This window comes from Martes martes, assembly GCF_963455335.1.
Source record: "Martes martes genome assembly, chromosome: 7".
Taxonomy (NCBI): Eukaryota; Metazoa; Chordata; class Mammalia; order Carnivora; family Mustelidae; genus Martes; species Martes martes.
The window spans coordinates 31,974,865-31,989,592 of record NC_137894.1 but is presented as its reverse complement, the minus strand read 5'-3'; the positions used below and the strand labels follow the sequence as shown (position 1 = coordinate 31,989,592).

At 35.9% G+C, this 14,728-nt stretch overlaps 1 protein-coding gene across 3 annotated transcripts in view; it reads left to right on the top strand.

Annotated features, from left to right (window-relative positions):
- Positions 1-14,728, top strand: part of NEO1 (neogenin 1) — a 240,935-nt gene that overhangs the window by 121,854 nt on the left and 104,353 nt on the right. For all 3 annotated transcript variants that reach the window (XM_080808312.1, XM_080808313.1, XM_080808311.1), the window contains exons 6-7: positions 8,440-8,594; positions 9,930-10,050. In XM_080808312.1, coding sequence (XP_080664438.1) covers positions 8,440-8,594; positions 9,930-10,050 — 276 coding nt within the window. The remainder of the gene's footprint in view (positions 1-8,439; positions 8,595-9,929; positions 10,051-14,728) is intronic.

Below are 14,728 nucleotides of genomic sequence, written 5' to 3'. Positions count from 1 at the left end.
AACTTCTTTCAAGGTATGTCTCCATTTTCAGGAGTGAGACAAACCATAAGAGACTCTAAATCTCACAAAACAAACTGAGGGTTGCTAGGGGGAGGGGGAGTGAGGAGAGGATGGTTGGGTTATGGACTTCGGGGAGGGTATGTGCTATGGTGAGTGTTGTGAAGTGTGTAAGCCTGACAATTCACAGACCTCTACCCCTGGGCAAATAATACGTTATATGTTAATAAAAATAATTAATAAAAAAAAAGATATGTCTCCAAAGGCAAAGGAAACATAAGTGAAAATGAACTTTTGGGACTCCATCAAATCAAAAGCTTCTGCACAGCAAAGGAAATAGCCAACAAAACAAAGGGGCAACCCACAGAATGGGAGAAGATATTTGCAAATGACACGGTAGACAATGGGCTGATATCCAAGATCTATAAAGAACTCCTCAAACAACACACACAAAACAGATAATCATGTCAAAAAATGGGCAGAAGGCATGAACAGACACTTCTCCAAAGAAGACATAGAAATGGCTAACAGACACATGAAAAAATGTTCATTGTCATTAGCCATTAGGGAGATTCAAATCAAAACTACATTGAGATACCACCTTACACCAGTTAGAATGACCAAAATTAATAAGACAGTAAGCAACAAGTGTTGGAGAGGATGTGGAGAAAGGGGGGAAACCCTCTTACAGTGTTGGTGGGAATGCAAGTTGGTGCAGCCACTTTGGAGAATAATGTGGAGGTTCCTTAAGAAATTAAAAATAGAGCTACCCTATGACCCTGCAATTGCACTACTGGGCATTTACCCCCAAAGATATAGATGTAGTGAAAAGAAGGGCCATCTGTACCCCAATGTTCATCGCAGCAATGGCCACAGTTGCCACACTGTGGAAAGAACCAAGATGCCCTTCAACGGATGAATGGATAAAGAAGATATGGTCCATAAATACAATGGAGTATTATGCCTCCATCAGAAAGGATGAACATCCAACTTTTGTATCAACATGATGGGACTAGAGGAGATTATACTGAGTGAAATAAGTCAAGCAGAGAGAGTCAGTTGTCATACGGTTTTGCTGGAGGACACTGGGAGATGGAGAGGAGAAGTGAGTTGGGGGAAATCTGAGGGGGAGACAAACCATGAGAGACTGTGGACTCTGAGGAACAAACTGTGGGTTCTGGAGGGGAGGGGAGTGGGGGATTGGGTGTTGGGTATTATGGAGGGCACATATTGCACGGAGCACTGGGTGTGGTGCATGAACAGTGAATTTTGGAACACTGAAAATAAAATAATATTTAATTTAATTTAATTTAAAAAAAAAGATGAGGAAAATATTCCTGACAGTGAAGGTTAGCAAAGTTTAGAAAATAGAAAGGTTATAGAATTTTTTTAAAAAAGATTTTACTTATTTATTTGACAGAGAGAGAGATCACAGGTAGGTAGAGAGGCAGGCAGAGAGAGAAGAGGAAGCAGGCTCCCTGCTGAGCAGAGAGCCCAATGTGGGGCTCCATCCCAGGGCCCTGAGATTATGATCTAAGCCGAAGGCAGAGGCTTAACCCACTGAGCCACCCAGGTGCCCTGGTTATAAAAATTCTTCTATGAATGTTATTATATCTTTATCATATTTCTTATTCTACTTATAATCTTGTCTGTACATGAATATTACTTAAAATATAATGTTTATTTTACATTATTTTACATTCTGTCACTGGAAATAAAGCATTTAAATCTGAAAAAATATGTAATTTCAGTCATTTGGCAACTGTGTTCAGAATGTTGCTTCATAATTATAATTTCTCCTATTTCCTTCTGGAGATTAAGGAAAATGGATTCACCTTCATTGGAATGAAAAGCTTTCTTAAGAAATGTTGGAGGATGCTAATGTATTTTTGCTTTGTTAGCTGAGCCAGTACTTACAACAGACTTGTGATTAGATTGTCAAACAACGTGGTGAAGGGATTTAAGGTTGTTAAAATGCTTAGGTTTTATTTTTTTTTTTTAAGGACTTACATGTAATTTTGTAAATTGTTGAAAAGAAGCTTAAGAACAGCAAGTGTGCAGTTTAACATAAAATGGGTAGAACTGATTTATTTCTCTACTTAATGAGCTTTTTAAGAATTCCAATGCTTAAACCTTTAAAATCAAACAATAGAAATTCCAACAATGCAGAGCTAATGTAAATGAAAACTGTTATAATCTTCCAAATAACAGCATAATAAAGTAACCTTGAAACATTGGTGTTGGCCCTACATTGTTTTCTGTTTGAATTGAGTGGCAATTTCCAGCGTTGCAAAACAGTGATGGAATTAAGTGATGTTTCCAGTAAAAGAATTTTGCAAGTATAATATGTTTTAGTATTAAATTCTTACTTGTACATTTAGCAATTAAAATTATTCTTGTAATGATGATGGCATTAGAAGGAATAGGGAGCTGTCGAAGAGAATTTGAAGCTTAATTATCTCTTTGGTAACAAAATGCATAATCTTCCATTACAACGCTTATTTTCTTATGGTAATTGACTCATTTACTCTCTGGTTATCAATTTAACTTCCCCAACACAAACATCTGCTCTTACATTGTGTTTAATTGGTGTGAATACTAGCTACAGAGAAGCTAAAATCCCAAGAACATTTTAAAGGCAATATTTTATAATTCATGAAAGGGAAAAGTAAATGATGAATTGAACATTGTTAGCATTTATTTCTAATAGTCTTTGAAAATCTGTTTACTAAAAATGCATACTAATGTTATATTAATTAGATTTTTTTGAGAAGGGTTTTGCTGTATTTTCCAGAATCACTTACTCTGCCTAAGGGGGTGTCTCAGTCCTTTATACTCAAGGATAGAGCAAGCACTTCCTCAGAAAAATGGTACCTAAGGGTTAAGATCGCAGGCTTTGGAGTTGTTTTTTCAGTATGTTACCATTTAATCTAAAGAAGAGGGACAGGGATGAATTGTGTGTGTGTTTGTTTACAGTTTTTGGAATGAAAAGCTAAACCTTAAAATTTTTAAATGGCTACCTATGGGACAGAACAGGGTGGGGAAAACAGGGTTAGAAGCAAGATTTGTTGGAATATACCTTGTTTTTGTGGATTTGAAATTTTACAGTCATTCTAGAAAGGGGAAAGTAAAATGGAACAAATGACTATAAATGTGTATCTAGTTTGTAGTATAGCTACACAGAAAGCTACAATTCCAAGTGGAAGTTATTATTACAAATAAATTTAAAATAGTAATTGAACCATATATACCTAATGAGATATACTCTAAAGACAAAACTGCAAAAATTTTCAACTGTTTTCTGTTATTTTTGGTGTGGAGATATTGGTGTAGTTATTCTGAGACTACTGAGTAGAAGGTAAAACCTGGAGGTAATTAAGTTGGCGTCATTGAGAACGGATTTTTAGCATGAGAGAAAAGAGATACAGATGTAAGATTATTAAGATCCAGTTAAAACCTATAGCCCTGAATTTAATTGGATAACAGAATGAAATCATGATGAATTTTTTATTTTAAAAGTACATAATTCCTGGTTTTGTCCGTAAGTAAGGCCTAAAAACAGTGACCAGAAGATACTAAAGACGAGTAGGGTCCTGTTAAAAAGGACTTGGGAGCTTTCAGTGGACTCAAGCTTCCATTAGTCAGAGATGGGATAGTTTGAGAATCAAAAGAATAATAACTTGCATGAATTGAAACAACTCAAATACATTTTAATCCATGAATTCATAAGAATACTTTTTAAAAAAACCCTTCAGTGATTTCCTTCAATCAGAATGGTATTAGAGAACCAGACCATTGTTTTGAAAATTAGTAAGTAAAGGGAAAAAAATCAAGCATTTAGCCTGCGCTTTCTTATGAGAGGTATATTTAAAGATAACCAAATAATTGATGAGGGGTATTTCTCTTTATAGAAGGAATGATGGAGTAAGAATATTACTATTTGGCAATATCTAAGACTGTTAACTTCACAACAAGATAGTCACACATTATGAACTCTCCTGAAGGACCATGACACTACTTATGAAGTAGTCTTGAAAAAATAAAAAGAAAGAGCCTAACTCCAATCAAGCTTCTACATTTAACTGTTAAGTGCAGGACTAATATGTTAAATCCACCATGGCATGCAGTCAGCAAAAGATAGTACAGGAAACTTTATAGGACAAATGACTTCTATAGCAAACAAATTGCAAACAAAGACAGGAGATAAAGGAAGAACCTGTAGATTAAAAGAAACATAAGAAATAAATCAATATTAATGAATGTACTTGGTTTGCCCAATTCAAATAAATCATTCCTTTAAAATGTAGATTGAGATATTGAGAAATTATTGTAGATACCAACCTGATGATGGTATTATAGTTTTGTTTAGAAATGGGGATTTTTCGGGACGCCTGGGTGGCTCAGTTGGTTAAGCGGCTGCCTTCGGCTCAGGTCATGATCTCAGCATCCTGGGATCGAGTCCCACATCGGGCTCCTTGCTCCGCAGGGAGCCTGCTTCTCCCTCTGCCACTCTGTCTGCCTGTGCTCTCTCTCTCTCTCTCTCTCTCTCTCTGGCAAATAAATAAATAAAATCTTTAAAAAAAAAAAAAGAAATGGGGATTTTTCTTTTATAGTGGAACTTCCTTAAAAATTTATGTAGAAAATAAAGTAATACTGGGAATTTGCTTTCAGAGTAATTGGGGAAAGACATGGGTTGGGTTAGGATGTGGATGGAGCAGCATCAGCCATGAGCTGGTAATTGTCGAAGCTATATGACAGGTGCATAGGGTTTATTGTTATTTTCTCTGTAGTAAAAAGTTAGAGAACATAGGGTTTGAAGTCAAACTGCCTAGGTTCAAAATCCAGATCTGTTGCTAAGTTTTGTGACCCTATGGAGCTACTTAGACTCTCTCTGTGTGTTAGTGTCTTTGTCTATAAAATGGAAATAATATAATAATACCTAGATAATAGGGTTGTCATGGGAAATAATGATAATAAGTGGAAAATATTTGTGAATGTTACCCATTATGATACACTAAATATGTAAACTAAAATCCTAAAGTTGCTGTTGGTTAGAGATCTTGGTGTGTTTAGGAATAGTTCAGTTGAGTTTCTTGTTTAGCGTAGGAGAAGACTGAAACCCATGGCCAGCAAATGTCTACTGGTAGAACCAGAACTCAGCTAGAAGTCTCTTGACTTCAGTCATTGCAGTGGCTTCACAGTAAATCATTACTGAATAATATTCAAATAAACTTAAGTATCTGATCTTAAATAGGGAACATTTAGGATCAAAAATAATATTAGTTTATAGAGGGTATTATGCTTAGCGAAATAAGTCAATCAGAGAAAGACAACTATCATATGATCTCCCTGATATGAGGAAGTGGAGATGCAATGTGGGGGGTTTGGGGGGTAGGAAAAGAATAAATGAAACAAGATGGGCTCGGAAGGAAGACAAACCACAAGAGACTCTTAATGTCACAAAACAAACTGAGGGTTGCGGGGGGGGCGGGGGGGGGGGAAGCGGGGAGGGAGAGGGTGGTGGGGTTATGGACATTGGGGAGGGTATGTGCTATGGTGAGTGCTGTGAAGTGTGTAAACCTGGTGATTCACAGACCTGTACCCCTGGGGCTAATAATTATATGTTTATAAAAAAATTAAAAATATATATATTAGTTTTTTCCTGCTTCTAAAATTTATTGCACTTCAAATGAAAACTCAAGTTTGTTCTTGTTTGTCTGTTTTCTTTGAGAAGGAACAGATATATGTAAACAAAGATGAGTCTAAATTCTTCTGGTATTAAAGAAAACTTAACAACGTTTAGGAAAATTTTGAGGAAATAAAGGAATAAAAGGAGAGTACTTGTTCTACCAAATATATAAAAATATATAGTTATAGTCATTAAGTTTGTGGTTCTGGTGCAGGAATAGACAGATCGATGAAACCACTTAGTATCCAGAAACAACTCACTTTCATGAGTACTAGGATTTTAATATTAAAACTACCTCAAGGGGTGCCTGGGTGGCTCAGTCAGTTGGGCGGCTGCCTTCAGCTCAGGTCTTAATCCTGGGTCTGGGGATTAAGACCCGCATCAAGCCCCGTGTCGGGCTCTCTGCTCAGTGGGAAGCCTGCTTCTCCCTCTCCCTCTGTCTACTTGTGCTCTCTCTCTCCTTCAAATAAATAAATACAATCTAAAAAAACAAAACCTACTTCAAATCAGGTACTCTTATTGGGACTACTGAGGTTATTGCCATTTAGAAAAATGTAAAGCTGGATATTTGGTAAAGTCCAGATTATTTCATTGACATGCTACAAGAAAATACAAGTGAATATTTTTATAGTATGGAAGCAGGGAAAACCTTTGGAGTAAGAATAATAAAATATAGGTGCTAAGAAAAAGGGGAGGACTGATAAATTTTACCACATACAAATTGAAAACCTTGGTAGAATGGGTACCTTAAGTAAAAGACAAAAGAAAAAAACAGAAGAAATACTGGCAGCATTATGAGACATACTCTATTAGTCCAGGGCCAGCAGGAGCCAGAAATCACACCAGGAATTTGAACAAGGACAGTTTAATATCAAGAATTATTAACTAGTAAAAGTGTTTTAACTACTAAAAAGGACAAAATAGGACTCTAAAGAATGCAGAAATAGTAAATATAAGGATCAGATACTACCTCTAGAGCCAAAGGAGAGAATCAAAAAAGTGAACAGACTTGGACGAGGGCCTCCCTGTTTGAGGTTGCAGTTCAGACCTTGGAGAGGACATAGTTCCTGCCAGAGGATACAGCCATGGGCCAGGCTGGTCCACAGATTTCCTTCTGGATTCCACAGACCTGAGCGCATGTGTGGAAAGTTACCCACTGGGGTGCCACAGACTGATGACGAGCAGGAAGTTACTTCTTAAGATTAAACATTCTTTCACTCCTTTGGCTTCTACCACTTCCTGGGGTTCTACACGCTTGGTATACTCTTGCTCTTCATTAGCCCCAATTATGAAGCTTATCTGGACTCTTCCCAGGACCTGCCCCACTCTAGCCAGTGTCATAGGCAAGAAAATGAAAAAAAAGAGGAAAGCAGATGGGAAAGAAAGAAATGAAACTGTCTCTATTCACAGGCACCGTGATTATTTATGGAGGTGATCCCACATTTGTCTGTAAAAAGCTGCTAGAACTGATGAGTCAGTTTAGCATGAGCATAGGATAAAAAGTTAATATATGTAAATCATTTCACCTCTACGTGTTAGCAGTGGACAACTGGAAACTTTAAAAAAAAAATTAAGTACCACTTAACAGTGGCATCCAAAAATGTGAAATACAGAAACACCCAATAAAGTATGAACAAAATTTGTATATTGGAAACTATGAAACAATGATGGGAGAAACTACAGAATGAAATAAATGGAGAGTTAACCCATGTTCAGGAAAAGACTGACTCAGTATTGTTAAGATGTCAATTTGTAACAAGTACAACATAATCCCAATCAAAATCCCAGCAGACTAAGCACGTTTTAGCTCAACTATTGCTGCCTTGTGATACAGGGAGGCTTATCATTTGAAACTTTGAAAGAGGGATCAGTGAGACCACTTGTCAAGGAAGTCCTATAGGAAATTTCAACATTTAGTGGGAGTTTAGACTAGATGATCTGCTCTTACTCTTCTAACTGAAAGTCTTACTCTGTGATTTATAAGTCAGTGTTTTACAACTTTGGAGCAAGAAGAAAGAGAAATACTGGAATATTTAGTCTTTTCAAGCATACTTAGCTTTTCTCCAAAGATCCTGTCACTCTTTCACCCTTAAACACTATTACATGCGATGAGGGATGTTACAAATGGAGGGTGTTATATGACTGAATTCTGTAAGGCCTCTAATGTGACATTTGTATGCCTTTTTTTAAAAGTTGTTGTTATTTATCAAGCTGATTGAAAAGAAAAATGATTGTCAGCTTACTCATTTTTTAAAAATTTTGCTTATGGTTCTTCCAAAATGATATAAGTCTTAGGGAAGTAGTCTTTTAATATTCATTTTTAGACAGCTTAGAATATTCATTTTGTCAATTTCTTCAACATAGTCAATCTAGTAAATATTTATCAACAAGGAAACTCAGAAATTAGAATTATCCTTCCAGTTAATTGTACCAGAATATCAGTTCTTAAAGATACTATGTTCCTATCATATATTTTAAATTTAAAAAAAAAATTTATTTTAAATAGGCTCCACACCCAGTATGGGGCTTGGCTCATGACTGAGATCAAGAGTTGCATGCTCTACCAACAGAGCCCACCAGGCACCCCCTAATATAGATTTGAAATATATATTTGTTATATGCTTTGGTAAAAATATGTGAAAGCCTTAAATAATAAGTAAAAATCCTTTAAATTCTAGGATTTAAAAAATGCTTGAAATCTGAATAGCTATTTTTATTTTTATTAATATCCTAATTTCCTTTCTGTTTTAAAGCCCAACCCGAATTCCTGAAACAGCCTACTAATATATATGCTCATGAATCAATGGATATTGTATTTGAATGTGAAGTGACTGGGAAACCAACTCCAACTGTGAAGTGGGTGAAGAATGGGGATATGGTTATCCCAAGTGATTACTTTAAGATTGTAGTAAGTATTTTTCAAAGGACACTTATCTCTGAAACCTTTAAATGTCTTTAAATATAATTGCTAAGAGATCTGTTGTCTTATATATACCAGATTATGCACTACAGATGAAGACAGGAAAATACATATAGAATGTAATCTCTTCATTAGCTGATGAGAAAGCTGAGCCTAGACGTATTTCGGTAGCTTATATAAGATCACATAGCTAGTCAGTAGTTGAACTAAGCCTGATGTCCAGCGCTCCTGACCAATAGTCTGGTATTCCAACTCAAACATGCTAGTACTCTTATTAAACACCATTGCCACTATTTTCTTGGTAATGATTATCCTCTGTGTGCACCAGTTGTCTTCATAGCTCTCCGTTCAAAGAACAGAAATCTGTCCTTCATACACTGATGCTCAGGCCTTTCAAAAGAAGTATGACCTAGGGTTGGACGATTGTTGTGACAATAGATAAAAAGATTCTGAAGAAGTAAATAATATTAAATGTTTAAGAATATTCAGCCATTATTGCTTTTTTATTTGATATGTGGTTAAATCCTTAGTAATCCTTATTATTATCATTATCTAAATGCTAGTAATAAAATTATCTAAGTCTTGGTAATAAGGATTAATGTTTTAAGGTCTATACATGGCATTCATAGAAATAATCAGAAGTAATTATGGTTGTTACTGATGTAATGTCTTATAAATTTTTCATATAAGTAATTCGTTCTTAGTAGGAATATATTTTCAATTATAAAATGCATAATCTCATGTTACAAAAAGTAATTCGCAAGTATATTTAACTCTAATTGAAAAGCAATGTGTTACAGCTAAATGAGCATTTTTACTCTTGCCAGTTTCATATTCTTAAAAGTTTTAAAACTATATTAATAACAATATTTGACATTTATATAGTTCTTTATAATAGAAGGGAAGCTTGTATATATGCATCCTCATTTAACTTCTTGTAGACTAGTCTGTTAGAACTAATGGTATTAGAGATAATTTTAAGAAAATGCCTTGAATTCACAAATTCAGACTTTTACTATGGTCATGTGTGGTATTGTATGTCAGATACTTTTCCAACCAAAGGTGTAGGTCTGCAAACACTGTGGGTAGTACTTTCCATAAGGATTAAGTTCTTAATTGGTTAGTTGTGTTTCCCGTTCTAGTCAGTTAAATCAGTACCTTTTCAATAAAATTGAGTTAACAGGTACGTAGATAGATAATATTTAGTAGCTGAATCATACAATTTTACTTACTTTCTCTCCCTAGGAAGAGCGTATCCTTGAGATTTTGGACTAATGTTCATCAGTCGAATCATAAAATTTTGTGTATGTTTTTCTTTCTCAGAAGGAACATAATCTTCAAGTTTTGGGGCTGGTGAAATCAGATGAAGGGTTCTATCAATGCATTGCTGAGAATGATGTTGGAAATGCACAAGCTGGAGCCCAACTGATAATCCTTGAACATGGTAAGAGGGGCTGAAATAGTAAAATGAAAGAGGCTGACTGTGTTTGAGGAACTAATATCTATCACAGTACTCTAGGATACCTCATGATTAATAACCTGTTTCTAACGACCAGGATATGGCATAGCTAAGAGGAAAAGAAAGCCATCTAAGTATTTACTGTTGCTTAAAATGACCTAGAAACAATTTTGGATAATATTGAAAAGAACTACTGAACTGTTGCAGTCTTACACAAATGAATGTTCTTCATATTTCAGTCATTTTAATCCCACAAATATATTTCTGCTCTATTAAAATAGAAAAACTTAAAGTACTTTTTGTTTTGCATTGAATTTTTCCAAAATAAAAATAACATGCCTTTTCTAATTATCACACATTTAAAAGTGCTTATTATGAATTCAGACAACATTGAAAAATAAAAAAGGGGGGGAAAGCCATAGCCTTTATCAGTCAGAGTCCATTCTGGGGAAATCACACAATAATTTGAACAGATAATCTTGAATATAAAGAACTATTAACTGTAACAGGATTAGAGTAACAAGGGTTGGCTGGCAAGAAGTAGAGACAACTCTAGTGAACATAAGAATGGCAGATGTAGGGGTGCCTGGGTGGCTAAGTGGGTTAATAAGCCCCTGCCTTCAGCTCGGGTCATGATCTCAGGTCCTGGGATCAAGCTCTGCATCGGGCTCTCTGCTCAGCGGGGGGCCTGCTTCCCTCTCTCTCTCTGCCTGCCTTTCTGCCTACTTGTGATCTCTCTCTGTGTCTAATAGATAAATAAAATCTTAAAAAAAAAAAAAAAAGAATGGCAGGTGTAGAGAGAAGTCACAAACTGTAGGTCTGAGAGAGAGAGCCTTAAGCTCCTCAGGACTGAAATCCAGACTGTGTTGGAGAGGGTGTGGCCATGTTTTACTGGACAACAGAGAAGTTGCTATGCTGTTGGAAACCTGCTCAAAACCCAGGTCTGGTATGAACAACCAGTCACAAAGAGGTATCTCCTTGAAGGCATTTGGCTACAAAACCACCAGAGGGTTGGGTGTTGGAAGAAGCTTCTATCCAGCTGATAAAATTGAAAACATATGTCCTCTGCAAAGAAAAGAGATAAAGGGCCCATCTTCATTTCTGCAGAGCAGGCAATAAGGGATGGATTTGGAATTGAGGGGCACTAAATTGATAATGGCACATGCTCCAAACCCTGGTTCCTAAGAGTACTGCATATGAACATGCACTGATGTGTGTGTGGTTTGATGATGCATTTTCCTGGAACAACGTGCTGTGAACATCTTCTCATGTCAGTAAATACATAGATCTGTATCAGCTTTTCCATCGCTGAACAGTATATTTGCACTTTGTTTTATGTAAGTGATTCCCTATTGCTTAACATTTAAATTGTTTCCTATGTTTTACTGTTATGAACAGTGTTATGCTGAACTTCTTTTTATGATTATTTTCTCATATTAAATTACTAGAAGTTGAATTGGTGGATAGTCTGTGTCCCATTGATAAGGATACCTGTTGGATGTATTTTTTATTTGTTTTAATAAGAAGAGTACTTTGCGTTTTATGCAGTTCTCAAGAATACATGAAAAAATCATGCTTTAGACATGAAGTCTGGTGTCTGAGTCAAATAAAGTTCAGGTTCCAGTTCGGCCCCAGCTATATAGCCTAGCTGCAGAAGCTAATTGGTGCAGATAGTGCCTACTCTGGCTTTCCAGTAAAATAACATACAAGATTTTTATAAGCTCTTTCTTGAAAATGTATATAAAAAGGAATAAAATACTAGAACTGTTCTTTTTTCTTCTTATGTTTATGATTATACCTTTCCCTATTTATTGAAAAATATTTATAGAAACTTGTCACTTTTCCTTCTTGGCAAGTGCCTGAATACGATTGCCAAATCAGGTACTATAGTAGATAGGATTGTTCCTTTTTTTAAAGGATTTTTAGGATTAGGATTTAGGATTTTCCTTGGTAAAATTTGTAGATCTCTTGGGGTGATTTACATGGAACTAAATAAAGGAATTTCAGTGTATGTGTGTTTGGGATTACCATTATAGATTTAACTCTAATATTATAAATGGTTGGCTATGCAAGGAGATCTCTAAACTAATCCTAATTGGATTTTCATCTGAAAATGTTTGGATAGCATAATTATAGTTGCAGTATGTGTTTTTTTTCCTTTTTGAGACAACATTTCAAAAGTAGACATTTTGGGGTTGGCAGAAGTTTTTAGTAACTTTGTCAGGGATGAATTAAGAATGTGTAGATTATAACAGAGTCATTTTACTAATTTTGCTGTTTTAATTTGCAAGATAAATATTTACGTGGGAAAGCTAAAAGGGAATATAACAATTTATAAGTTCTGATCTCTGTCTCTCTGGAGTTTATAATATTGTAAAGGATGTAAGAGATGTGTACAATTTAATACCCAGTCCATAATAAGTTTTATTCTTATAATACAAATAAGGCAGCATACAGTTTGGGAGAGAGGAATTCTCTTTGTGTGATCAGGGCAGTTTTTTCATAGAAAGTATAATTCCTTTTGTAACAGACCTTGAAGGATAAGATTTCCAGGTGTTAAAAAAAGGGTTTGGGTCAGTATGGAAATAGAACACTATTTAGGAAGTTAGCCTGTGAAGGCTGAATGGGATCAAATTGATCATGGCCTTGATTGTAAAGAGTCAAATACAATACTGTAGTAAGGCAGTCTGATGATAAAGTCAGGTTTAATTAGAAGTTCATTCGACAGGCATGTGGGTGGCTCAGTTAGTTAAGTGTCCAACTCTTAGTTTCAACTCAGGTCATGATCTCAGGGTTGTGAGAGCAACCCCCACATCAGGTTTCTCGGGAGTCTGCTTGAGATTCCCTCTCTCCCTCTGCCCCCCCACCCTGCTTGTGCTAACCCTCACTCTCAAACAAATATAAAATCTTAAAAAAAAAAAAAAAGTCCATCTGAAACCAGTATAACACTAACTGGAATTAAAATGAAAGGCCAAAAAATTAAAAATACAATTATTACACACAGACACACACAAACAAAAGAAGGCAGACTGGAAGAGGCAGCTAGTTGAAGGAATATTGTTACAAGAACCATTGTGAGATAAGTAATTATACTAGAAAAAAAGAAAGGATTCTAATAAGATATTAGTGATTTATCTAATCCAGACTTTATTGACCAATTGAATATTACACACTGTTATAGAGAAGTCAGGGAAACTTGACAGGTTTTCTCTGGTTGACTGGAAGAGTGGTAATGCCTTTCCAAAACAGAAAAGGGAGGTGAATTGAAGGGGAAGGGGGCTTCTACTCATGTAAAGAGTGGGCACAGAATATCCCACTCTTACCTACAATGACAAACTGGATGATCTGCAAAACCCTAATTTCTCTGAGCCCATCAGAGAGTTCAGATTGCAAAGCAGCCAAGTAACATAAATTCCAAAGACTTGCACACCTCATTGCCCCAGAGAATGGGTCATTAATTTGACCTTTGGCAGATCATGAGAGAAAGAAATGGCTGACATAAAAGTGGGTAAGAAAAAATCAACTAACGTTTTAACTGATTGTTAAAGACCCAGTATGAACTAGTTTGGAGTACCAGCAGGCCCCAGATGAAAGGGAAGTTCATACATGCTTGCAAATGCATTTCCCAGGAATTCCACAGAATACTCACTGTGAAAACTGGTGGCAAGGCAGAAACTTAAGAAGTCATTTTGGTGGTGAAGAGGTGAAAGAGGTAATTTATGGCACCTGGAAGATAGGTGCAAAGCCTCTCTCATTTATTCAGACTCCTTTAAGCCTCAAACCGGTGAGGGAGGACAGAAAGCCTTATTTCATAAATATCTGGGAGCAGATTAGAAGCAGACCTTTCTGTTTCTGGAGGGAAGAATCCTCTGGTACACAGGGCCTATCTAATATTGAGGCTGGACAGGGACAACTGAAGATCCTACTTGCCCTATCACCAAGTAACAGACAAAAGCTTTTATGGCTGGGGAGAGGTCAAGAATATAGATCCTATGTGGTAGAGGTATCCAGAAATGGTTGAAAGCTGAGAGGAAAACAGATAAATTGAGAAAAGCAAAAATAAAAATTATGGTAGATATAATAAAATTACACCAGAGATGGTGTAAGCCAGAAGACAATGGAGCAGCACTTCTAAAGTCCTAAAAGGAAGAAAAAAAAGTCAACCCAAATAATATAACCAGCAAAAATATCTTTCAGAGATAAACATGAAATAGAGAACTTTTCAGAACAAGAGCTGAGAAAATTCATTGTCAGCAGACCTGTGCTGCAACAAATGTAAATTTCTTTAGGCAGAAGTAGTGTGATACCTGACAGAAACTTGCAGGTCTTCACAAAGAAACAAACAGGCCAGAATGGTTTAAAAACAAAAAGGTAAACGTAAAAGTTTTTCTTATTTTCATCACTTTAAGAGATAATTTACTATCTAAACAGGAGAGTACCAGCCTTTTCAGCAAAGGGCTAGACAGTATATATTTTAGCTACTCAACTCTGCCCTTGTAGTGTCAGATCAGCCATACAAATCAAAATACCTTGACTTCCTGGAAAACTTTATTTGCAGAAAAGAGGGGGCATGTCCTTATTTGCTGATCTCTGATCTAAGGAAAAGTAGCTTATAGCATATGAAAATTAAAATATATGATAAAACAGTGAAGTTTTTAACAAA